The sequence below is a fragment of the Toxotes jaculatrix genome, chromosome 4 (assembly GCF_017976425.1).
Source record: "Toxotes jaculatrix isolate fToxJac2 chromosome 4, fToxJac2.pri, whole genome shotgun sequence".
Taxonomy (NCBI): Eukaryota; Metazoa; Chordata; class Actinopteri; family Toxotidae; genus Toxotes; species Toxotes jaculatrix.
Window position 1 is genome coordinate 13,386,808 of NC_054397.1, and position 22,922 is coordinate 13,409,729.

At 43.1% G+C, this 22,922-nt stretch overlaps 3 protein-coding genes across 7 annotated transcripts; 1 reads left to right on the forward strand and 2 right to left on the reverse strand.

Annotated features, from left to right (window-relative positions):
• Positions 1-8: 8 nt before the first annotated feature.
• LOC121180761 (zinc finger and BTB domain-containing protein 5) lies at positions 9-6,962 on the reverse strand. Of its 4 annotated transcripts, XR_005893962.1 has the most exons (5): positions 6,731-6,962; positions 5,728-5,941; positions 4,718-5,569; positions 2,634-4,545; positions 1,940-1,950 (listed from the first exon to the last, which is right to left on the reverse strand). XR_005893962.1 is itself a non-coding variant. In XM_041036401.1 (4 exons), exons 2-4 carry the CDS (start codon positions 5,935-5,937, stop codon positions 3,376-3,378), a joined length of 2,232 nt encoding a protein of 743 aa, XP_040892335.1. In that variant the 5' UTR covers positions 5,938-5,941; positions 6,731-6,962; the 3' UTR covers positions 9-3,375. The 4 variants fall into 4 exon arrangements, 3 of the variants coding, with proteins under 3 accessions (XP_040892335.1, XP_040892338.1, XP_040892336.1); XM_041036401.1 differs by having other exon boundaries at positions 9-4,545; XM_041036404.1 differs by lacking the exon at positions 6,731-6,962 and adding an exon at positions 6,510-6,692 and having other exon boundaries at positions 9-4,545.
• Positions 6,963-7,619: 657 nt separating this feature from the next.
• Positions 7,620-14,222, forward strand: polr1e (RNA polymerase I subunit E). Its single transcript, XM_041035492.1, has 12 exons — positions 7,620-7,725; positions 8,112-8,215; positions 8,322-8,398; positions 8,481-8,566; positions 8,760-8,815; positions 8,920-9,064; positions 9,315-9,425; positions 9,531-9,627; positions 9,724-9,854; positions 9,963-10,044; positions 10,485-10,616; positions 13,498-14,222. Exons 1-12 carry the CDS (start codon positions 7,650-7,652, stop codon positions 13,661-13,663), a joined length of 1,263 nt encoding a protein of 420 aa, XP_040891426.1. The 5' UTR covers positions 7,620-7,649; the 3' UTR covers positions 13,664-14,222.
• Positions 13,723-21,097, reverse strand: fbxo10 (F-box protein 10). Of its 2 annotated transcripts, none has more exons than XM_041035491.1 (11): positions 20,905-21,097; positions 19,833-20,462; positions 18,512-19,330; positions 18,152-18,301; positions 17,684-17,820; positions 17,050-17,120; positions 16,718-16,870; positions 16,269-16,619; positions 15,868-16,175; positions 15,536-15,723; positions 13,723-14,979 (listed from the first exon to the last, which is right to left on the reverse strand). In XM_041035491.1, the coding sequence occupies exons 2-11, from the start codon at positions 20,415-20,417 to the stop codon at positions 14,799-14,801; spliced, it is 2,943 nt and encodes a 980-aa protein (XP_040891425.1). In that variant the 5' UTR covers positions 20,418-20,462; positions 20,905-21,097; the 3' UTR covers positions 13,723-14,798. The 2 variants fall into 2 exon arrangements, with proteins under 2 accessions (XP_040891425.1, XP_040891424.1); XM_041035490.1 differs by having other exon boundaries at positions 15,868-16,178; positions 20,905-21,096.
• Between the last annotated feature and the right edge of the window lie 1,825 nt (positions 21,098-22,922).

Consider the following 22,922-nt stretch of genomic DNA (forward strand, 5'->3'; position numbering starts at 1 on the left):
AATACCTCATTTGGCATATTAACAAAAGCCCAGCTTTTCAAGCTAGAGGGCATAAGGCAGTGACTTCCTTAATCAATTTAGGCCTTTTACACGTTTTTTAAATTTTGGCATATCCATACAGGGATGCTACAGTCAGTGCACTTTTCAGAGATTCACATTAACAACTTTAGAAGACAGCACCATTACAATTCCTAACAGGCCACTGTGTGAGACATGGAAGCCATTTTGGAGGACAACGTCTTTTCCTTCGCCTCATCACCTCTACTACTCTCTGTTTCTCAAGAGCGTATCGCAACTGACTCTTTCCATCACGAAAGAGGAGGCTGAGTGTGAGGAGGCAACACAGAGGAACAGACATCAGATTTGAGATTTAAACATCAGTGGTCATTTTAAACTCTGTGGCCAGGCTTTGATGACTTTACTCCACAGTGTCAGGAATTACATGGCAAACAGCAGGTTAGCTTATGTTTACAGGGAGAACATCCTTGAAGGCAAATCATCTTCTATGTAGTAAAATGTCAAGATTATCCATCAAAATGTATCAAATAAAACTGTCATTTTGTACAGGCTAACAGTGCAATGACTCTACAGTACAATAAGGTGCCAACTAGAAATGGAAGCAATGACCATGTGATCCTCTTTGACAGTGTAGGTGACACAATATAGCAAGCAATAAAGTATACAAAAAGGCAAATATGTATTTAAAGTGTTATTTTTTCCCCATTTCAGTTCACTTAAAAAAAGAACTTTACAACACTGCATGAACACTGATTTCATTTTAACCAACTTTCTACCGATGAAGCTGCTCTTATTTACAACCTGCTGGAAGCCAGGCATCCCCCCCGGCTGGGTGGACGCGGAAATTCTTGATATGATTTCATTTTCTATAAGCTGCAAAATTCGATTCCTTTTCAGCATGTTGACGAACTTACAGTATATGACAGCATTTATCAAGTTACAGATAGACAGTAAAATGTAGTTAGAGATTAAAAAAAAGGATATAATTCCTGAAATTAAAACTCCTGACATTAACATGAAAAAATGATCAAAAGACTGTGTGAAAATCTAAATCTGAATTGTCCCCATGTAAAATATTCTTCTAGAATTCAATGATATTCAAGTTTTGCAGACTAGTAAAAATCCCATAGGATTTGTAGGACTGTCTGCAGAGAAGACTAAAAATGCTAAAACTCTTCACTTTTCAAATCCAACACAATGGTGATGTAACAGAAAGAAAAATCCTAGAGAGTTGATTAAGTTGGATAATTGCAATACAGCAACATTTTCACATAGTTCACCATTCCAGTAAACATTTTAGTTATAAAAGGGAATGATTTGTCTAAGTGCTTTAGTAACAGATTCAACATTAGATGTAAAAAGAGACAAGTATAAAGCACTGATATCAAGTACAGTAGCAAACTTATACACAATGTTTAGTTCTTCATTAGTTCTTTTGTCTCTTCTCCAAGAGAGTATCTATGATACCAACCACGAATGTGCAATATTTACATTTCCAAAGCGCGTTTTCAACACGTGCTGAACGTCAGTAACCTGTAGACAGGTTCTTCTGACGACTCCACCTCTCGGCACAACTTCATTACCCTTTTAACAAACCCACAAAGTGTGCACACACAAGCACACTGATGTGTGGACGGTCAGTGCCCTTGTCTGGCCACAGCTGAACTTTTTGTGGTCATAACCAGTCAATAACCAATTGGAAGGGAAGGTTGCTAATCTTATACAATTTAAAGCTACATAAAATTGCAATTTTTGCAGATCATGACATAAGGTGCATTTACAGCGCATTTTCCTATGAAGCTCTTATCTCTGTATTTTAGTAGCATTATAATGCAATATTATATTCTAGAGTTCTCAAAAAGAGAGTGCAAGGCCCAGTAAACACAGATTTTGTTTCGTCCTGTTAATGCAAAGGTGATGACACTTTTCCCTCTCTCACTGCTCAGATCTTTTTGCTCCCCTAAACAAAGGGACTTCAAGGTTAATAGCTATACCTGGCACACCACAGGTACAAATGTATCAAAGACATTTATTCCATGAAAATATGAAGGCCCTATTATTTCAAACTGAATTATATTCTCAACTTTAACTGAGGTGGCTGGACAGAAAGAAAACTACAGAGGTAAAACATCTCACATCAATTTGACTTGACTTGGTGGTTGAATACGCACGAAAATCCATTATCATCTATTAAGAAATGTTAACCTGTTTTATTTTTTTTGTTGTGGTCGAGAATGTCAACTTCCTCAAACTTCATCACTTCCATAAATAAATGAATCAAATTTATATTATATGGTCAGTTAACATTTTCACTGCATGCCAACAACAGGGCAAAAAAACAAAACAAAACAAAAAACATACACAACTGAGACACTGGCAGAGTGTCTGCCATCTTTTCTGTTGCTGCAACTTACACAAAGTTACAGATTTCAGCATTACCTAGCCCCCACAGCAAGTATCCAGAGCAGGCCTCTGCCAACAGTTCTTAGTACTTATAGGCATTATATCTGGCACCTAAATGAATCTGAATCAGTTAGTCCACAGTCTATATGACTGTTCTTGCACAGAACAAGGCACAGTCAATATGCACAGTTGTGGCGACTCGGCGGTCGGACACAGGATGCTGCTACATGTTTTATAAATGTGGAAGAGAAAATTTACACATAAGCACACTATCTTACATGATATCTGTTCTTAATGTTGGTGCTACACAGCTGCCTCTGATCTGTAAGCACTCAGACAGAGTGTTAGAATGGCAATCAAAACTTAATCTATGAGAATACCATCAACTATAGATCAGTTCAGCTTCAAGGGATCACCTCAAACAGGTCCATCTGCCACTTACTAACACGAGGGTCCGAATGATTGTTTTAAAAAAAATGTAATACAGCCAACAGTGTGGCAGCTTTAAAAAGCCAAGCCTCTACTGGCCTGGATTCTATTATGCAAAGTCCATTGACTGTAGATATTGACGCTGATGGAAAATCCTCATAATACTCTTAAGATATTTCTACAGCAGAGTGTACAGTGTACATCTATGGTACTATATAATGAGTCCATAGCAACACATGTGTTGTCTGTATCTGTATAATCTTTCTTCAGGCTAAATGTGTTTACAATAACTTTTACTGACTTGATAGTATGGGTTTCTCCAAGAGAAGAAAATGCAAGATGACATTATCGTCCCTATCTTTGGTGTGTGATCAGGACTAGTTAGTTTGGACATGACAGCTGATCAGATCTGGCTGCTCTGTCACAGCTTCAGAAAAATCTAAACGTTTCTGTGACTTTAAACTCACTCTTTCCAGGTGTATTCACCCTTTTGCCCCACTCTCCTCTGATACAGTCATCACGGTCCTACAGCAGGGCATTGGACATGTTACTGTTCTGCCACCGGAGACAGGTGGTCTTGGAATGCTTGTATAGGTGGGAGGACTGGCTGAAGCGCTTTCCACACTTGAGACAGGCGTAGGGTTTCTCTCCTGTGTGGACGCGGATGTGTTTCTTGCAGTCAGTCAGGGTGAGGAAGGTTTTGCAGCAGATTTTACAGGCGTACTTCCGAGCTCCCTCCACCACCAAGACGTTGTGCTCCGACAGAGCCTTCTTGCACTTGGACAGGACGTCCGCTGAAGCTCGGGTCAGCTGAGGGGGGAGGGAAGTCGGTCTGCCACTGTTCATCTCATATCCACCACTCTCATTGAGAAGCAGGGGACTAGCCAGACTTGAGGAGGAAGAGGCAGAATCCTGAAGAACACCACCTACTCCTTCCTCTCCTCCGAGGCTGGTGTTCATTTTTGGGGCAATACGTCTGTAGCCTGGATAGCCCAGAGAGGCAGCGGTCGCTCCTCCAGCTCCACGTGAGGGTCGACCCAGAGAGTGAAGGCCCAGACTGGAGCGTTGGAAGTCCAAACTAAAGGGATCGACCCCTCCACGGCCTCCAGTCGAACTTCCCCCGCTTCCTCTGGGGTTCCCCAAACTGTCATGCAGGGGACGAAGGAACAGAGAATCAGGCTGCAAGTTGTCTCCAAAACCACTGCGAGTCTCATTGCTGAGTGGACCTGACTGCAGAAGAGAAGAAGAAGCAGATCCGGACGGCCCAGCAGCTTCCTGTCTCAGCAGGAAGTGATGTGCTACTGCATCCCCAGTTGTTGTGTTGGGCAGGTCATCTTCTCCTGTAACCAACCCTGCCCCGCCACTTCCAAAATCTTTTGGGCTAAGGAAGCTAGAAATACTAAAACCAGGTTTGCCATTTAATCCGTTATTACATCCAAAGCCTCCTCCGACTCCGGCTCCTCCTCCCATGTTGCTCTTGAGGAGGAGCTGGGAGCCCTGTTGCAGCAGCGAGTCAGAGCTGGGCTGAGGTTCAGAGGTGAAGCTGCGGTCGCTGCTCTCTGGGCTCAGCTCCACCTTCTCTTCTTCCTCCTGGCCTCCAGGCTCAGCCGGGTCGCTGCCTTCAGCCTGAGATGTCACGTCGCTGATTTCATCTGTCGGCTCAGGTGAGCTTAGTGGTTCTCGTTTAACCACCACCTGTGGGAGACAAAGAACGAGTTTCACATCCACAATCACATCCAACTGAATACATCCCATCCAAGTTATAGACAACTTTGCTTTTATCGAGATTCTGACAAGTCTGTGCACTTAAGAGAGTTTGGTGGATCCAACTTGGAAAACAACACAACAATACAAGACATAATTTTACCTTCTGTTCCTGTTCTTCAGCCTCTTCCTCCTCTGTCCCTGGTTTAATCTTCACCCCTGCTCTATTGTCCTGGTGGTCCTGGTCATCCATGTCCTCCTCCTTGCTCACCCCTCCTTGCATTCTTCCCAAGTCCTCCCCCTCACAATGTCCACTGTCAGACTGGCTGGGCATCTGAGGATCATCTTGGGACACCCCCACCAGGCCGGTGATTGCAGCATCCAATTTTGATTCATCCCCCATCTTGTGGGAGTCTGGGGAAAGAAGTGCTCCTTCCTCTTGCTCTGCGTTCACCCGTTCTTCTCCTAACAACGCCAGGTTAGGTGCTGAGGGGCGCTGCCTCTGCCTGGGTCTCTCTTCTGACAGGCCCAGCGCAAGAGAAGGCTTACGTTTGTGGAAGCGTCGGATAGGGAAAGAGGCTCTTTGTTCCACCCCTCTATTGCCAACGACATTTCCCATCCCATCCTCATCCATTCCACCCAAAGCAGAGCTCACCAAGCTGAGCCCAAGCTGCTGCAACAGGAAGGAGCGCTGTAACTTAGATGTGGCCGCATTTGCTGTGAGGTTAGCATTAGCTGCTAGAGTAGGGTTCACCACTAAATCTGCTGCTTGCTGCTGCTGCTGCTGCCTGCGCCTCTGCTGGTCCTGCTGAGGGTGGTGATGGGTTGGTCTGTCGGATGAGGGAGACATAGGCAGCGTGCGTGTGGTCAGGTAGTGCTTGCAGGCTTTGACTACATTGTTAAGGTGCAGGTGTGAGGCTGCAAGGAGGATATCCATGACATTGCTCTCCCCGAGCATCAGTGTTGACGTGTACATCATGTCCACCAGAGCAGCAAAAGCTTCAGCTGTCACCACCTGAAAACACACAAGTAATTGCTTGATCTTTCAGGCACAGTTTGAAGTTTAATATCTCAGATACATCAGTGTTTATTTCTGAATTAAACTTTTCATACAACATTAATGTTATATGATCACCAGATTTCTCTCTGACACAATATTATTAAGATCCTGACCTCGCTGTCCAGCTGGATCATGTTCATGCTTGCATCTCCCTCTGCAACAGTGAACAGGGCTCTGAAGTGAGTGCTGCAGGCTGCCAGCACAGAGCGGTGGGCCTTAAAGTGGCGGCTGCCCACTACAATGACACAATCGCACAGCTGACCGTGGACACGTTGGTAGTTTAGCTGCTGGAAGATCTGCTCAAAGTGGCCTGGGAAATCCATGGCCCTAACGACATAAGCAAGCAGAGGTAAACAAGTTAAGAAGGTATAAAAACAAAGACAGTCATGGAGCTCAATTAGTAAACATCAAGAGAACATTCATCAGTAAGAGTTTTCATAACTACTTAATATTATAAATCATTTGTCACACAAGAAGACCAACTATTTGCTGTTCGCAGCTTCTTAAATATATATCTACTGGTTTTTCACTATTGGTCCGACAAAACAAGCAATTTGAAGACGTAGTGCTCGGGGAATTTGTGATGGATGGATTCAGTGGGATTCTTAATTATGGTGCTTTAAGAGCAGTTTTCCAATGGGCTGAATTCCTTCCTATAGAGAAATACAATGCGACCCAACTTAGCTTACACTTTAGCTAGCCCAACTGTTTGCAACAGCTGCATTGAAACACAGTAGCCGCAGAGCATAGCCACCGAGTGTACTCTGCACTGTAATGATGATAGACAACACAACACAGCTACCAAGTCAAGACTGGCTAACACAGGACCAGTAAGCTAATGAAACTAACGAAATCGGCAAAAACACACGGAGATTACAGTAACATCTAAAACTACCTGGAATTTTCCGAAAGCGGAGGTAACAAGAGGCAGACACTGGGCCCTGACCAGAGACTGAGAAGGCTAAAGTTAGCTGGCTACAGACCAGCAAATTGCCTGTTAGCTACAACACAAGTAGTAGCATGCGGTCACCTGGTCGGACCGCTTGTCTGTACAGAACTAGATTTTTCCACCAAATGTTAACTAGCTAACATTTCTGCTGCTACACCCCAAGTCACCTGTGGTCCGCTCTGGACAGTTCCCTCGTACTGAACGGTCTGGATGTGGAGGTGAAAGCTGCCCCGTGATGTGCACTCACGGCGACCGTCTGTCTCACACATTTGTCGGTGTCATCCCCGCGCAGAGTCAGGTTTAATAACAGCCGTTAATATGACAGATACTGGCTGTAAGTCTCTATCCGGATCCAGCATGTGTATGTTTTATTTTCTAAGAATTCCCGCACTCAGACGGGTTTTCCCAACCAGACTCACAGGGTGGCGCTGTGCGTCACTTCCATGTCCGTGACCTCGCTGAGGTGAAGCACTGCAGTTCTGTCAAGCTACCACACAGAGGCGCTGCGGAGACCTCAGCGCCTGTTAATGATAGTACAATCTCTATTTTATCATCTTTATTTGTAGGGCCCTTTTCTAAGTCCAAGTTAATCCACGTGCTCCGCAATTAAAACAATTAAATAAAAATTAACTAAAAGATTGAAAGTACAAATGTTTGTAATACCACCTTACAAAGTGGTACAAAAGAAAAATGTGATATTAATTATATAATGTATGAGTACGACTATTAGCTGTCAAGATAGTTTTTGTAAACAGTTACAAAGTCACATCAAGAACACATAAAAAATATTTGGTAGCCAGATTTACACCCTTTTAAAACTACCAATGTGCAAAATAAAAACAGTTCTTCTGTGCTTCATGGTCTCAGTGTCTCGGTCTTTGAGTGTATTGTCTACATGTATTTCACAACTGTCCCTTTATTTGAGCCTTCATTGTTAAGTTACTGAATTAATTAATTACTGAAGAACATAAATAAGCTCTTCATTCACCACGCTGCCTTAATCTGTCTAGTTTAGGAGACTACTTTGACGAGCTTGGCGAAAGCGGAAGTAAAAAGGAGCGAACTTCTTGCGTCACCTGGAAACACATGACAACAACTATGGCTGCCTCCTGCTCGCTAGCGTTTTGTGGAGAGGATAGAGATGACGACAAAGCTGTTATCGGTGACTATATCCCACTTGTTGTTCATCTAAACTCTTTCTGAAGGAAATTCTAATTCTAACCGTGCCAGTAAATGTGGGGTCATATGCGTCTTCTCTGTTTTAAACACCTATTTGTGTTTCACACGTGGGTGCTAGCAACCGGGCTAGTTGTTAAGTTTTGTGTTATTGATGTTAAAGTGATGTCCGTGGTTCTTCTGATGAGTACTGAGGTAGTAAAAAGGCCACAAACGTTGCACAATGAGTGTAACGTTTTGAATAAGCACGATACATCTCGCTAGTTGCTGCTTCTTTGATTAAACGACTTGTGGATCATCATGAATGTGTTTTTGATGGTGCAAATCACAGGTGTGTTGACACGTTCCTTTCCGTGTCTCTCAACATTACAGTCCGCTTTTCAAACGGCAGCGTCAGAAATGAAGACAAACTGGATTTCACGATGTACAAGAGCGTGGATGAGAATAACCCCAGAAAAAAGAGCAGACGGATAGTGGTGAGAAAGACGCAGGGCTACCTTAATCCTGTGTGTTATGTGTCTGCACTGTGCCTTACATCTGTAAGATGACATGTGACTATGTTGCTTATATTTTCCTGTCTAGGTTGCTGAATCAAACAGACTGTCCTATGTTGGAAATAATTTTGGACCAGGGTCTCTGAAATGCAACAACCTTTGCAAGTAAGTGAATGCAGCATATTTTGAGAAATAACAACCACTGTGAATGGGATTAATAATAATTAATTGTTTGACATCTGTTTAGATATTATCTTGGGGTGTTAAACAAACAGACCATGCAAATGGAGGTGCACAACGCTCAGGTCTTCAACATGCAACCTGTCATACCAGGTAAGAAAAACAATCACCAGGATGTTTTCATTATTGCTCTGAATGCAGCAATTAAATGTAAGAGGTCTTCATAACCCAGGTGACTGACGACTTTTCAGATCACCATCTTTTGAGAGGAAAATATTTGACTTTGATTTTGGCTCGAGATTTTGTCAGTTCAAATTTTCTGTATTTGCAATAATTCTTTCACCAGGAGAGATAACAGATGCTGCAAAAGCCCAGGATGTTACTCAGACCTACAGAGACAAGGTACCATAATATCTTCTGTTTTTCTTAGAACAAGAGAAAACTGGGCTAAAATAAGAATAACGTCTGTATTAATGTCTTAATCTTATGTTACGTTTTCTCTTTAGGTTGACTCTTTGATTGAGGCGTTTGGCACCAACAAACAGAAGAGAGCTTTGAGCTCCCGCAGGCTCAATCAGGTGGGCAGTGACACACTGCACCAAGCGGTGGCTAAGGCTGCCAGCACTGTGATCGACCAGAAGGGTCTGGAAGGTAAGCTACAAAGTCAAGGCGTCCAAGTTGTTGGGTATTGATGCCGGAAGTCTAATAATCATCAAATAGTTATCCAAGGTTTTAACTTAACGAAATCTCAAAGAGAGGTCAGTTAATAAAGGCATAAAAACATAAAAATAACCTGAAATTTCTGGCTGCTTGAGTCATCCCTCCATGTCGTCTTCTTTCTGTTAGTGTGTCAATTTGTTTCGCGTAATTATTTCATTAATATTCTTCTCTTTCTCCTCAGCTCTACAACAGGAAGTTGCTGAGACAGAGTCCCAAGGAGAGCTGGCTCTCCACCTGCCTCCCTGTAATGCAGACGCAGACAGACCTGAGAACGTCTACCTATTTGATGATCGTATCCTTCATTTGCTTTGTTTGTGTTTGTGTGTGTTAGTAAAGGAATGCAAAAACAGCTGGGCTTGTTTTTGTTTGGGTCTCTGTCCTTAATTGATATCCGCAGTCCTGAGTCCAGTGGAGTTTGGTGCTTTGGAGCAGGCTGGTTCCAAGATGGCAGCACTCACCCCTGAAGAGCTGAAGAAGATGACAGATGATGGAGGGTAGGGGCAATGAAGGGCTTGCACTTACTGAGACATTTTATAAAGCTGAACGTGTTTCCTTGCATTATAGCTTTTGTTTTTTTACTTCTCTTTAAGATGGCTGTGTATTGTGAAGCACCTAGAGAATATGCCAGATGTAGGTGAAGCCAGAGATAAAGTGGCACGCTGCACCTTTTACCTTTCTCTGCTGCTCAAACTGGCACGGCAGAAGAGTGTCACCCGCAAGTGTGAGTAATGTTGTTTGCTTTCTTCATAGAGTATGTGTGTCAGAAGTGTTTCTGTGCACCTTCTTCTGGGACCCACACTAACAGTGATTTATATATATACATCTGCAGTCGCTCAGGAGGAAGGCTGTCCACGGATCCTTCAGAACAAACTGCTCCGAACATTCACTGTGGAGACTTTCAGCAATGGCAGGTACTTTTTTAAAAAAAAAATTTAAAGAATCAGCACCTTGGGAATATGTGTTTCACAACCACAACTTCTGAGATTTTAGCTGTTTGAATTACACTTGCATCTTCATATGCAGATTACCATGAACAAAGTGGCTGCAAATGTCTCTTGTAGAATTTTGCACCACTTTCTACACCTGGATGTATTTGCTGAGTCAACTCAGTTTTAATTATGAACCCCAAAATTACAAGTTTTCCTCAAGGGGCTTTACAATCTGTAAAGCCATATGTCACCCAATACAACACCCTCTCTCCTTAGACCTTTAATTCAGGTAAAAAGGAGGCATCCATTATTAGCATGTTATTATGAGCTGTACATAGGTCAAATTAATAAATTCAGTGTTGCACAGATTTTTGATTTGGACACTCTGTCTTGCATACAAACACATGAATTTCTCCTCTCAGGGTCCTGAACTTGGTGTCAACATCAATGCGCACCAAATTAGCAGCTTACTCCCTGGCCCTGCTGCTGCATATGGGTCACATGACTGCTGACCTCACATTACTGCATCGTGACCTGGGAATCACTGAGGCAAGGTGAGGGAAAAAAAACAAAACCAAATCTGCATTTTCATGTGGAAACTCAAGTGTGTGTATTGTTTTTAAATGTGTAACACATTGTGCTGAAACCTGTAACTGTGAAACCGTGAAACCGCAGTAAAGTACACCGGTAGTACGACAAATCTCAACACTCACTGGGTAAGACGACATGGGGGAATAGGCGATAGGGAGGCTAGCATAGCTAGCACAAAGACACGACAGGACACAGGCATACAAAACGTCTTCCAGCCGAAACTCGGCCACAACTCGGCTAGAGCCAAGGTAATAGCTGCTTCAATAACCCGGTTCATTGTTAAAGACTTGTGACCATACTCTGTCGTGGAGAACGAGGGCTTTCGGGACATGTTAAAAACACTGGAGCCCCGTTACAACATAGCAAGTTGTCATCATTTCACTGACAAGTACATGCCAGAGCTGTATAATAAAGTAAAAGATGAAGTCAAAGAACAGATGTCTAACACAGAACGAGTGGCAATTACTACAGAATTAATTTTTTGTACCACAACCGTTTAAGTGTTATTTAGGCTTAATATATTAGGGCGTGGTTACGTTGAGTGACAGCCCATAGACAGGCACAGGCAGTTAGCTCTTTGCTAAAGCATCGGCTGGGCTAGGCGGCTACATCCAGAGGCCTCCGGCTACCTCCAGTGGTTGGCAGGGGCTGCAGCGTCCGTGTTTGTTTGCCAATGTTTGGATAGGTTTTTGTGACAGTATGGCTTGTTGTAGTGTAGACTGTACTAACCGACCGTCGAAGGAGTCTGTGTTGCAGGTTTTTCGGTAAGTAAGTTTCTCACTATTTTACCTGGATGTTTGCACTAATTAACAAGTATTAGCATATTTTGCTGCTGGCTTATGACTTAATTGCCGATTTATGGTCGCTGCTGATACAGATAGAGGACCGGAGCGGATATTGTTAGGAACGCTGTCCTTTTATTGCGGGAATACTAGGCTACAATTTTATTTCGTCTCATTTTTCTGTTTAAAAAGTCCGACATTGCATGGACAGAGCAGCTCCGTCAGTAAGCGGCTGCTGTTGTTTGTATGCTGCTGTAACTGTAAGTGGATAGTGGATGGCAGCGGTGGAAGCCGGTAAATATTAAACATTTTAATATATTATTATCATCATTATTTTTTTTTTTATCGTTCATTCCTTATATAGATCATTAATAAGAATGACAACAATAATAATAATGTTTTTTTTACTTTTTAATATATTTTATTAATATGAAATAATAATGATTGTTTCACAGTTAAATAATAGGCTAGAAATAAATTTCCCCCCACAACTCCACCAAACCCTGCAGCTCCATCTAAAACCTCTCTATCTGAAACAGTCATGTTTAAAACACAGCAGCAACATTACGATCTCTGTTGTATGCTGTGTGTCGCGGTTACACGGGGTCGAGCTAGTCGGGTCGGACTCGGGGACTGTCGTGTGATGGATGTAGCTGCGTATAGCTGCCGCTTAGCTTGTTAACCTAGCTGATTAGCCTTAGGCTAGCTCGGTTGCTCCGAGCTAAGTGGAGGGTTCTCGGCCGGCTGACCCGTAGAGTAACTGCCTCTTCGCCAAATATGGAAAGTACACTCCCACTAAAATTCAACATGGCGCAGCTCAAATGCCCATGGTTTGGTCACAAAAACGACTCCCCGAAACCAATGGGTGACGTCACGGGTGCTACGTCCATGTCTTATACAGTCTATGGTTAATTCATAATGTAAAATGCCTAATAGGTGGGTTTCACATGACGTCACGACACAGCGGCGCGAGGGCGCCAAATTTAGATGGAGGGCAGGAAGTGTTTCAGCCGTTAGTTGACTGGCACTGAGAATCTACCGTGTGGAAAAAACGCCTACGCTTTGTGTAGTTTACCGGTTCTCAAATCGTTACCATAGAGAAAAAGAAAAAAGCTATAATAGGGTACCAAAAGTAGTCACCCACAAAGGTGAGAAATATAAAAAACTTAGAGAACAACGCTGTAAAAGGTGGATCTTAAATCTACGTCGGGAGGAGCGGTCTGCTAATGCCTGTGTCTACAGTGACCACTTCGTCAAAGGTATCTTAGCTAGCTAACTTGGTTTTTGTGGCTGTGTTTATATCATTAGGTTGTCGCTTAATGCTCATTACCATAATAATAATTATTAAGTTGCCGGTTGTCTATGGACTTCACTGGGACTTTTTAGGTTGCCCTAGCGTTTTAGGGGACGTTGACTTAGTAGTCCAAATGTTATTTCGCTGTCATGTCATACATTAGTATTCTTATGTAATTGATAAATAACCCCCCTTGTATCCCTGTAAGATGTGTTTGTTGATATTATAGCTGCTATTGCTAGCTGCTAGCTATACATGGTTATGTATATGTATGTATTCATATACTGGTTAGTATAAGAATAAACACTCACCCTGGCGAAGACCAAACGATAATCGTCTTGGAGCCGTTTGGTACCAAGGTTGTGGACCCACCCACTCACAAAAAAGTTAAATGCCTCCAGGCTTTTGTAGGCTTTCATTTGCTGTTTCGTATAATAAGAGGTCTGAAGTAGGAGATAATTGGCGATCTCAACAGCCTCGATTTTCTGCAAATCTTTAACGTCCGTCGCTCATCTTCATGAGGTACGGGTCACGTCCAACATATTGTTTGATTGTGTGTAATCGAAGCATATCGTATCATAATGAAATCCTACCAAATCGAACTGAATCGTTTCATTTTAAAATGTATCGTTTCTGATTCATATCATACCCCATGTATCGAGATACATATCGGATCGTATTATATTTAAGAGATGCACACCCCTAATGCTTATAGTTAACTGCAGATGCTCCATTGTGTTTAACATCTCTGGCTGTTGTTTCCTATAGGATGATTGAAGTTGCAAAGTCAATGGGACTGACCCTAATTAGACCAGCCCGGGGGAAGACTAATGAGGCTGGATTGCAAGACGAACACAGGCAGGCGTCTCTTGCTTTACCTCTGGTCAAATACGATCAATTCCTGGAGAGAAGGAAACGCAAGAAAATGCACTGAAGATCATAACAAGAAAAGGCAAGAACTGGATAAAGAGAGAAGACTATAAGAATTTGAAATACAACAAACAAGAACTGTTTAATGCTTTTTGTAGACAAATAAAACGGTGAACTTTGAGTTATACATGATATTGTTAGTAAATGTTGACTGTGCATGATACAAAAAAAGCTGAGTAATGAGCTGTAAACAAATCCTAGATGACAGAAAACATATAGCTTAGACAGGTAAAACGTATAGGCACATTTGTAGACATCACATATTGCACACTGAACATGTCTTTCCTTCTGTAACTGGCCATCACCAGGTGAGTCTGTGCTGTTGATAAATCTGGAATAGCTTGTCTGGATAACTTGCCCTCCTCTGAATTTCATGTAGTCAAAGCTGAAGGGCATCACATTTTAAAAACCACAGGGCATGAATCAAAAACACAGACTCACCAGGAAACAGAACAGCTCTGTGCAAGAGGCAGAAGCTCAAGTCTGGCTTTGTGTTTTTTTTCTTGTTTTCTTTTTTGCATATACACACTATGACAACTCCTTCCCTAGCTACAATCACTGATTGATTAAAAAGTCAAACAAGGCACAGCTCTTTACTTTGTAGCATGGTTGAAGCTGGCATCTCTGATGCCTTTGACTCCTGCTAGGACTTTTAAATGTGCACTTCCTAACCAGTAAGTCTCAGAAGCAAACTGACAGAACCAGCAAACCAACAGCAGTCCTGTACATGAGTATAAAATCTGCATGAAAGAGAGAACATGATTAAGTTAAAGCTTTAGTATGGAGACAACTGTTTAAGATGTAGGATGGTGATAGTGCTTGTTCAGCTTCACGTCGTGAGTCCACATTTATCACATTTTATCATAAAATTACAAAAGTCTGATTTCAAATTTGCAAAATGTTATGCCACCCTAACATACTAGAAGGTGGATGGCCCCTTTAGTGGTTATACTCAGTGCAGCCTCTTACTTCTTTGTGGTTACTCCACCCCTAAAACTGGGCATCGTTTTGGAGGGTCCCAAATCCTCTAAGAAAGTTGAGAGTGCTCCAAATGTACAATAACACACCAGTTCAAAAGTGACCAGATGCCGACCTCTGGGTACAGTTGTTTATGTTGATTTGTAAGTGCTTGCCAGTATTCACAGGATGGAGCAAAACATGCTGCCACTGTGACAACCACTCTCCACAGTGGCGCTGATCCTGGTGGTCATGGAAATTCCAAGTCGTGAAGGATACTGGGATGAGGAGAGGCCAGATGGGGAGCTGGCCAGTGGACGAGGAGGAGGGTTTTCCAAAACCCAGGGAGGAGCAGATGAGCAGCTACAAAATAAAAAGAAAAGTAAGATTTTTTTTTCTAGATTTAAATATTAATACAAAAAAGATTACAAAAGATTTTTTGGCCACTTGGAGGCAATAGAAACAACTTGTGAACACAACTTCACCGTGAAATCCTAATGTGGTAAACTGATCTTCTTAGCAAGCAGTTGCTTATTTACATAATGAGCAGATATGGAGCAAGATTATCACTCATTTGGAGTCATTTTTCTGGCCACTTGGCAAATGTAAATCCAATATTTATCATCTCCTCAGAGGAAATAATATAGCTTGAGAGCTGCCAAGTGCTCCACTATGTTCACCAGCTGAAAATGAAGTGATGAGAGTGAAACAGAACCATAAAGCTCTGGAAAGCCCAAGTAAGCTGCATGTTCAGGTGATAATTCTCTGCAAGTTCATCACCTGATCCCTGTCACATTGTTTTCTCATTGTCATTTGATGCATTGTTCCAAAAAATGTGAATTCTAGCTTTAAGTATGTGGGTACAGGCAGTAAAGCCACTGATAGTCTCTCAATCTGTGGCACTTGCTTGTCTAGTTACCTGTTATTATGCCTTAGAATACTGTTGTTGCGCAACACACAGCTGTCATTGCCAGGATCCATATGTAGCAGTGTTTTCTTGTTTCCAGGATGGCCCTGGAACAAGAGGTTGTCATGGACGACACCTTTTACTGGCCCTAGCACAGCAATGCCACAGCCCTGTGCTGGTTGGATACGATTGCGCAGTACCTAAAGATAAAAATCATTAAAAAAAAAACCACAAAATTGTACATAAGTGATGTGCTAGCATTTCAGTAGATATGTACAATATCCTAGTGTATTTGCAAAAAATCTAAACAAGTTTAACTGTTTTCATGCCTCATTTTATCTCACCTTGATGTCAGCGCTGCCAGAGACTTGGATTCCATACCCGCGGTTTCCAACCACATCATTCTCCACAACCTGCCCGTTGCCACTGAAACTAACACCATGACCACTGTTTTCATAGATGCCGTTCCCACGAAGCTCCACTCGACAGTCTTTCTCCACCGTAACACCACCTCGACCATTTTCAAGAATGCAGTTCGTAACCAGCCGGGTCAGCTGACTGCTCTGCAGCACAGCAATTCCAGTGCCACGGTTACTGTTCACAAGGTTAGCAAAAACATTCAGGGGCTCACTGCTCTTCACATACAGACCAACTGCTACAGAGAGGGAAACAGAAAGATTGAAATAACATTAGAGATGGTGAGTAAGTGACTATTTGTATTTGACGCAACAAGTGTCTTTATTACCTCCGTTGTAGCTCATGCAGTTGCTCTCCACCAGGGCCACGCTGATGGAGCGACGGGCAGAGTGGCGTTCATCCTCGCTGTCCAGGTCGCTCTCCCACGCAAACAATTCCCCCTCTTCATTTAAGTTCTCCTGCCCTTCTCTTCCTTCTCCTTCTACTCCTCTCCTTTCCCCGCTGCCTCCTTCTCCGCCAATCCCTTCCTGCCCTGGCCAGTTCCCCTCCCTGGCCTCGATGTTCTCCGGGTCTTTCCTGCAGAACACTGCCAGCCCGTACATACAGTTATGGGTGATGTAGTTTCCCAGGAGTTGCGGGAGGCTGGACGACATAACCCACACACCACAGCCTTTGTTACCTGAAGAAACATGAGGAAGAGCGGAAATGAAACACCTGTGCATCTCTTGTGTAGAGATAAAAGTAGGATGCGACCATTATCAGGCTGAAACTACGCACAGTAGACATGGTTTCCCTCAATAAGTCCACGTCCTCTCTCTCCCACCACCACGCCATCAGAGAAGCCATAACAGATGTAGTTGTTCCTCAAGATGGGGTCACCTCCTCTGCGGATGTCTACACCCCCCCACTGGTTCTCTTTGATCACATTCTCTGGAATTAAAATGCATTTGAATGTAAAAATTCAGTTATAAATTTAATTTCGTCCATAATAACCACAAGCGGTGCCCTTACTTTCTCCAAGTGGCAAAGCAGTCGGTGAAAATGAGGAATCTGTTAGACATGCTGATGTGTAATGTGGACAAGGAAGTGGGTGAGACCCACTTACACACCTGTTATCATCCCTCTGCCGTTCTCATTTATAGCAATCCCTGCTGCCTGGCCCTGGAAGATGTGATTCCCACTGTGAGAGACAGAAAAAAACAGCTGAACAGTTGAACAGCGGATCTCTCTAGTATTGCTGGTTTACCAGGCAACACTGCATTACACAATTTAAAGCACCCTTTTACTGTGTAAAGTATGCATAGAAACACACTGTACTACAGCAGTGGGTGATTGTGAAGTTGCTTTTGTCGAGTTATCAAGTAATACAACACCACAAGTGTTTGCAGAAAGAGTATTTTAAAGGTTGTATGGAAATTTGCATAAGTGGTGCAAAATCCTTTCATACAGTCTAGAGCTGATTATCAGTACTCCCTTGAATAAACTGGATATTGTTTCTGCTATGAGAAGTCAAACTGCTGTGAAAAAAGGCCTGTTGTAGTTTTGGTTTCAAACACTGAGTGTTTGAAACTCACCGCTATTGTTTTAATTTGATATAATACATTGAAAATGGCGAACAGTTATGCTTTCAAAATAGCTGTCTTTTGTTCATACAGAAAACAAAAAACCTCGACATGATGTTTGAACTCCAAGCTATGACTATACATTCCTGGTGAAATCAAATGTTTGGAGAGTCCAACCTACCTGACCACAGGATTCCCGCTGAAGAGAATATACACACCCGCTTCCTTATTGTTATAGATCTGGTTGCTCCGAATTGAACCTTTTCCATTGCCAAGGACAACAACCCCAGACCGCAAACCACTGTGTATTTTGTTACACTGTGGATCAAAAGACAGAAGGAGACTAAGAATGGAGCAGAAAATATGATCAAACTAGGAGCAGTTACATTTGGAAATGTAGCTGTTGATGTTATAAACACTTTAATTAAATGCAAGCCTCTATATGTCACTTTTAATCCTTTCATAAATGTCAACAGCTTCCATCTAGTTCAATATGGACCCCTCTTGTTTACACAAAGCAGCTTCTTCGCCTCATACAGTACGTTATTTGACAGTTTACAAGTGTGCTATTTGGGATATTCTGTTAAATGTGGGTATTGTTTGTGTCTTTAAAGCTGTGAACTTCAGTAGACGGTGGCGCAGCAATTACCACAATTATGGGATTTGCCCCTTTTCGGATGTCCAGCCCCGCCTCTCCATTTGAGTGGATGTTGTTTTCTGCGATGAGGCCCTGAGCCGAGAGACGCAGGAACACACCTGATGCACGGCACTCACACACCTCGTTTCTCAGCATCACTATCTGAAGAAGGTGAGAGGGAAGGAGCTGGCTCAAGTAACAGTTTGAATAGGAAACTGCTGCTTAATTACTCATGATCTGGGCTACTTCCTTAACTTGATACATTACTCAAATGGCATGCTGCGTATAAAAGTCAATGAACATGGGAAATCTAAATGTGTTAAGACACATTTAAGTAAAATTCTATTAGTCAAGAGTTATGAGTTTATTTACTGTGGAGTTCTGGATGCAGCGGACAGCGTAGTTCAGCCCACGGAAGACACTGCCTTCAAGCCGAGCTTGTCCATAATTAGACAAATGCACACCACCCTTCCCTTCCCTGAAGAGGCAGCGTCTCAGGATACAACCAAGGGTGGATGCTGCCAACATCTGAGCTTCTGGGTCCCTCTCTAGTTCCTGCTGAAGGGTGAGAGGTTCAGGGGTTGAAGGTGGGGGATCAGGGGAGGAGGCCAGAGGCAGAGAGCCATCTGCCTGGGGCTTGAGCAAATGGGATAGGCCATGATTGTCACATGGGATTTTGTAATCCAGTGTAAATGGGTTTTTGGTGTTAGTTTTTTCTCCATCTCTGCTTTCCTCCTCTCCCTCGCTGTGTTCACCGTCACTCCACCCATCTTCAATCACTGTGCCCTGACAGACTGCATCTATCCCAGTCCTCCTCTGCCAGTCCTCTGTGCTCATATGCTCCTTTTTGACATTACTACCTGGAGGTTGATGCCCACCATGTTGATGGCCTCTTGGAGAGCGACTGTTATTCCCAGATACACCACATGATGGGAACGTCCTGGCTAGGGCAGCCAAGTGTTTACAAGCCCAGTTCCTTTCCGACACTGGAGGACCTTCTACAGTCACTGAAGCCGTGTCACTTCCCGAAAAATCACAGCTGTCCAGTAAACTGAGGACAACACCCAGCAAGTGGGCAGAGCTGCCCTGCGAGAAGGAGCAGAAGCGAGCCTGGCAGGTTCCCGGGCCGCGGATTTGCAACTGAGCCCCCTCAAAGTTGCAGTTGTCTAGTTGGACATGACCCCACGATGTCTTGAGAAAAGCAAGGAGAAAGAGTGGAGTCAGACAGATTCAGGAAAAAATATATGTATTTAGAACTGTTTTAGTCAAGATACTGTGGGACACAATTGATACATTAATTGATTAGTCAACTGATAGAGATATAATCTTCAACTAGTCTGATAACTGAAGATGATTCCCGTTCCAGCATCTCAGTTGTAATTTTTTGCTCTTTCATCTTTTGTGACAGTGAGCTGAATGTTTTACAGTTTTGGATTGTTTAAAAACTATTTCAATTCATCAAATTTATAAACATGTGATGGGCATTTTTCACTATTGTCTGACATGTTATAGTCAAAAAGATTCCCTGAATGGAAAAAATAATCTGAACTGCTAATTAAAATTATCATTAGCTGCAGCCTTACAGGGGTGAGCAAACTGAGATGGGTAATTTTATTGAGATTATGCTGACAGCTCTGAACAGTTGGTAAAACATTGCTGTATGAAGAAAAGCTAACAAAAGCTGTTAGTTCACCTTGTAGACCACAGTGGAGAACCAGGGTGGCATGAACACCAGATTACACAGCCTGGCAGTAGGGCACTGCTGCTCCATACACACCAGGAGGGCCACCTCGCCCAATCGGCCCAGTCCAACCAGTTCCACAGGCACCTTGAGCGCCACCTCAGCCTGTTCCTCATATACCCCTGGATGTAGAACCACACGGTCATAAGGCCCCACCACCCCGAGGGCCCCACGTAGGGTCTCAAACTCGCATCCGGGACCAACGTGCCAAACCCTGCGGTCTTTTCGACGTCTGAAAAATAGGAGGCATGCAGAGGATTGGAGGTCTGGCCCATTTTGAGTCCAGGTGCGGGTGGCCAGGGCGTGCTGCTTCAGGGCCTCCCTCCAGGACGGGGGCTCCAGATGGGGTTGACTGGGCCAGTTGGGATGACGGCACTCAGGGCAGCCCAGGCACAGCTGTCTCCAGCGGGTGTTATCTAGGGAGATGATGAGCTCCCGCCAGGCACGGCACACCTGGCAGCAGCGGCCCAGGTCAGGGAGCGGAAGGTAGGCCAATATAACCCTCCACAGCTCCACGGGGAGGCTGCCCACCTCCATGGCAGCAGAGACACCGGCTGGGGAGCAGCGTGACGGGAGGCGCACCTGGAAACAGGTCAGGCACACGCAGATCAAGCAACAGGAAACCGCTAGCGCCAGCCGTTACACAACAATAATAAAGGTAAACAAGCACACAACAGCGCTTATACATGAACACACAGATAAACAATGCTACGGTGGCCCGGTAATACTGTAACTAGCTACACTGTGTCATTTCATCAGGAAAACAACACACGGCGAACTAAACATGATGGAAACGATGTCGTGAATTGTGAAACGTTACGGTAATTTTAATTTACGTGACTAATATCTCTGCATATGCCTGCAATGCTGTGTTAAAAGTTTACCACGATTAATGACGGTTAGCTAGCTTGGTAACGCTGCTTATTTGCAAACCTTGCGTAACTGACGTTAGCTACAGCATCAAGAAGAAAAAAAGAACAAAACACAGGAAGGCATCGTAGCCGTCAAAAAATGAAATCTTTACCTTTTAGCACTTTGCCACAGTTAGTCGGATCAGCACATGCTCAGACCTGCTGATTATCTAGCGTTACATGCCTGCGTTAGCGACTTTTCCTCGCTGCCTCCAGAGTTCATAACAATCCATGATGACTGCAGATGTGCCATCGAAATGGAGTTCAGACGTTTGCTTCCAGTTTACGGCAAAGGAAACAAACAGAGAGCTGGCCCATCTTCCGCTTCCCAAAAGTGGGCGTCTACCTGATGGAGGGAGTGCTGATGCTAGCGTTTATGGTAAACGCTTAACATCCAATATGTCCTATGTTGGACAGCTGATCACATCCCCATTTTGCGTCTCACGTCTCTGCCTCCACCACATACACCTACGTAGTAAGTACCTGTCTGTTACGGCCAAGCTCACACTTGACAAATGATTATTAGCCAATGCACTACAAAGCTATAAACTATAAGATGTGTGTACCTTTCTGTTCACATATGGTTGTATGCAAAAGCACCCGTGCGCCAATAGCATAGTTTGTTGATTTTTGAAATGACAATAAGTAAATACAACCCCTCAGTGTCAATGCACCGTTACTTTTTATTGCATGAAGTTAAAAAATAGAACAAAGAGTAACTGTGATATGTGCAAAAGTGCTAAATCAAGTATAAAAAGGCTCTTACTTGGCTACATAAAGCGTTTGCAAGCTGTGGTATATGCCAAGGTGGATGGCGGTGTGACTTATAGGATGACTAAACCTTTGCATATGACATAATAATATTAAACCTGAACTTTACATTTAAAAAGAAATTAAAAAACAGTGCTGAAAGTTTTGACTGACCAGGCTTCCTTACAGCACAAAGACTTTGGCAAGTCTGTGAAGGATCCAGGAGACATGTTGTTAGTCTCAGTTTCTACAGCCCAGTTTTTGGTTTTTTTTACTTGCAGCTGGATCCCAAAATATGTGACTGGCTTGACTGTTTGCTTCTTTTGGCCAGATTCTGGGGGTGGGGGTTAAAAGGGCCAATAGCTAAAACTTCCCTCTTCTCTTATTGCAACTTCTCCACAGCACAAAATGACAATTTTTGATTAGGTGATCTACTCCAGGCAGTGATTTTCAGGACTATGAGCTAGTAAACAGGGCTTGGACCCAAAAAAATTACTCATAGAGCAAAAAAGTTCAAGTTTACATGAGAACACATTCAAGCACGACTCAGACAGAGCCAGAGGCAGAAAAAAACCTGCACTTATTAAAAAATGGATAGATGGGAAAAAGTCCAAAAGGCAGGCTGAGGTTCAGAACAGGCGAAGACTGGCAGGTAGAGAAAAGGCTTGTATGCTGTGGCCTCAAGAAAGTAGAGCAACTGGCTGGTATAAACACTGCTAATCTAATGATGTGCATATGGGTGTGTGAGTCAGGTGAGGAGGAATGGTGGGAAAACTGGGGTTAGTGCAGGACAAGGAGTGGCTGCATGTGAATTGGCAGGAGAGTTAGTGCCAAACAAAGAAAAAAAGCAGAAACTGGATTAGGAAATAGTTGTGTCATACTGTATTTCACCAAAGGCTCTGGCTGCTGGCTTTAAAGACAATTTTTTTTTCTGTTGTCACTATTGTGTTATCTCATCTCCAACCACAATTTCAAGAAACTCTTAGTTTCCACCTTTCTCCAACTCCCTTTCTGTAATTTGATTGGTTTTGAATCAATTTATTTAGGTAATGTAAAGAATATTCATACTTGTTTTCTACTTATAATTATTCTTTACAACATCTGCATAAATTGATTCAAAATTTCTCTTCTTATGAAAGTAAAGAGAACATAGCACAGTGCGGGTTCCACATAATATTATTAAGTAAATAAGAATAAGAATACAATAGTAGCACTACAGGACAAATAAATCCAACAAATAAGACTAACAATAACAATAATACAACTAATAACAATAAGACTAATAATATCCTGCAGCCTTAGATATAGACTACAACTTCAGATGTAGAAGTACCTGCACAAAGCGACAGGAAGAGAGAAGAAGCGTGTGTAGGGAGAGGGG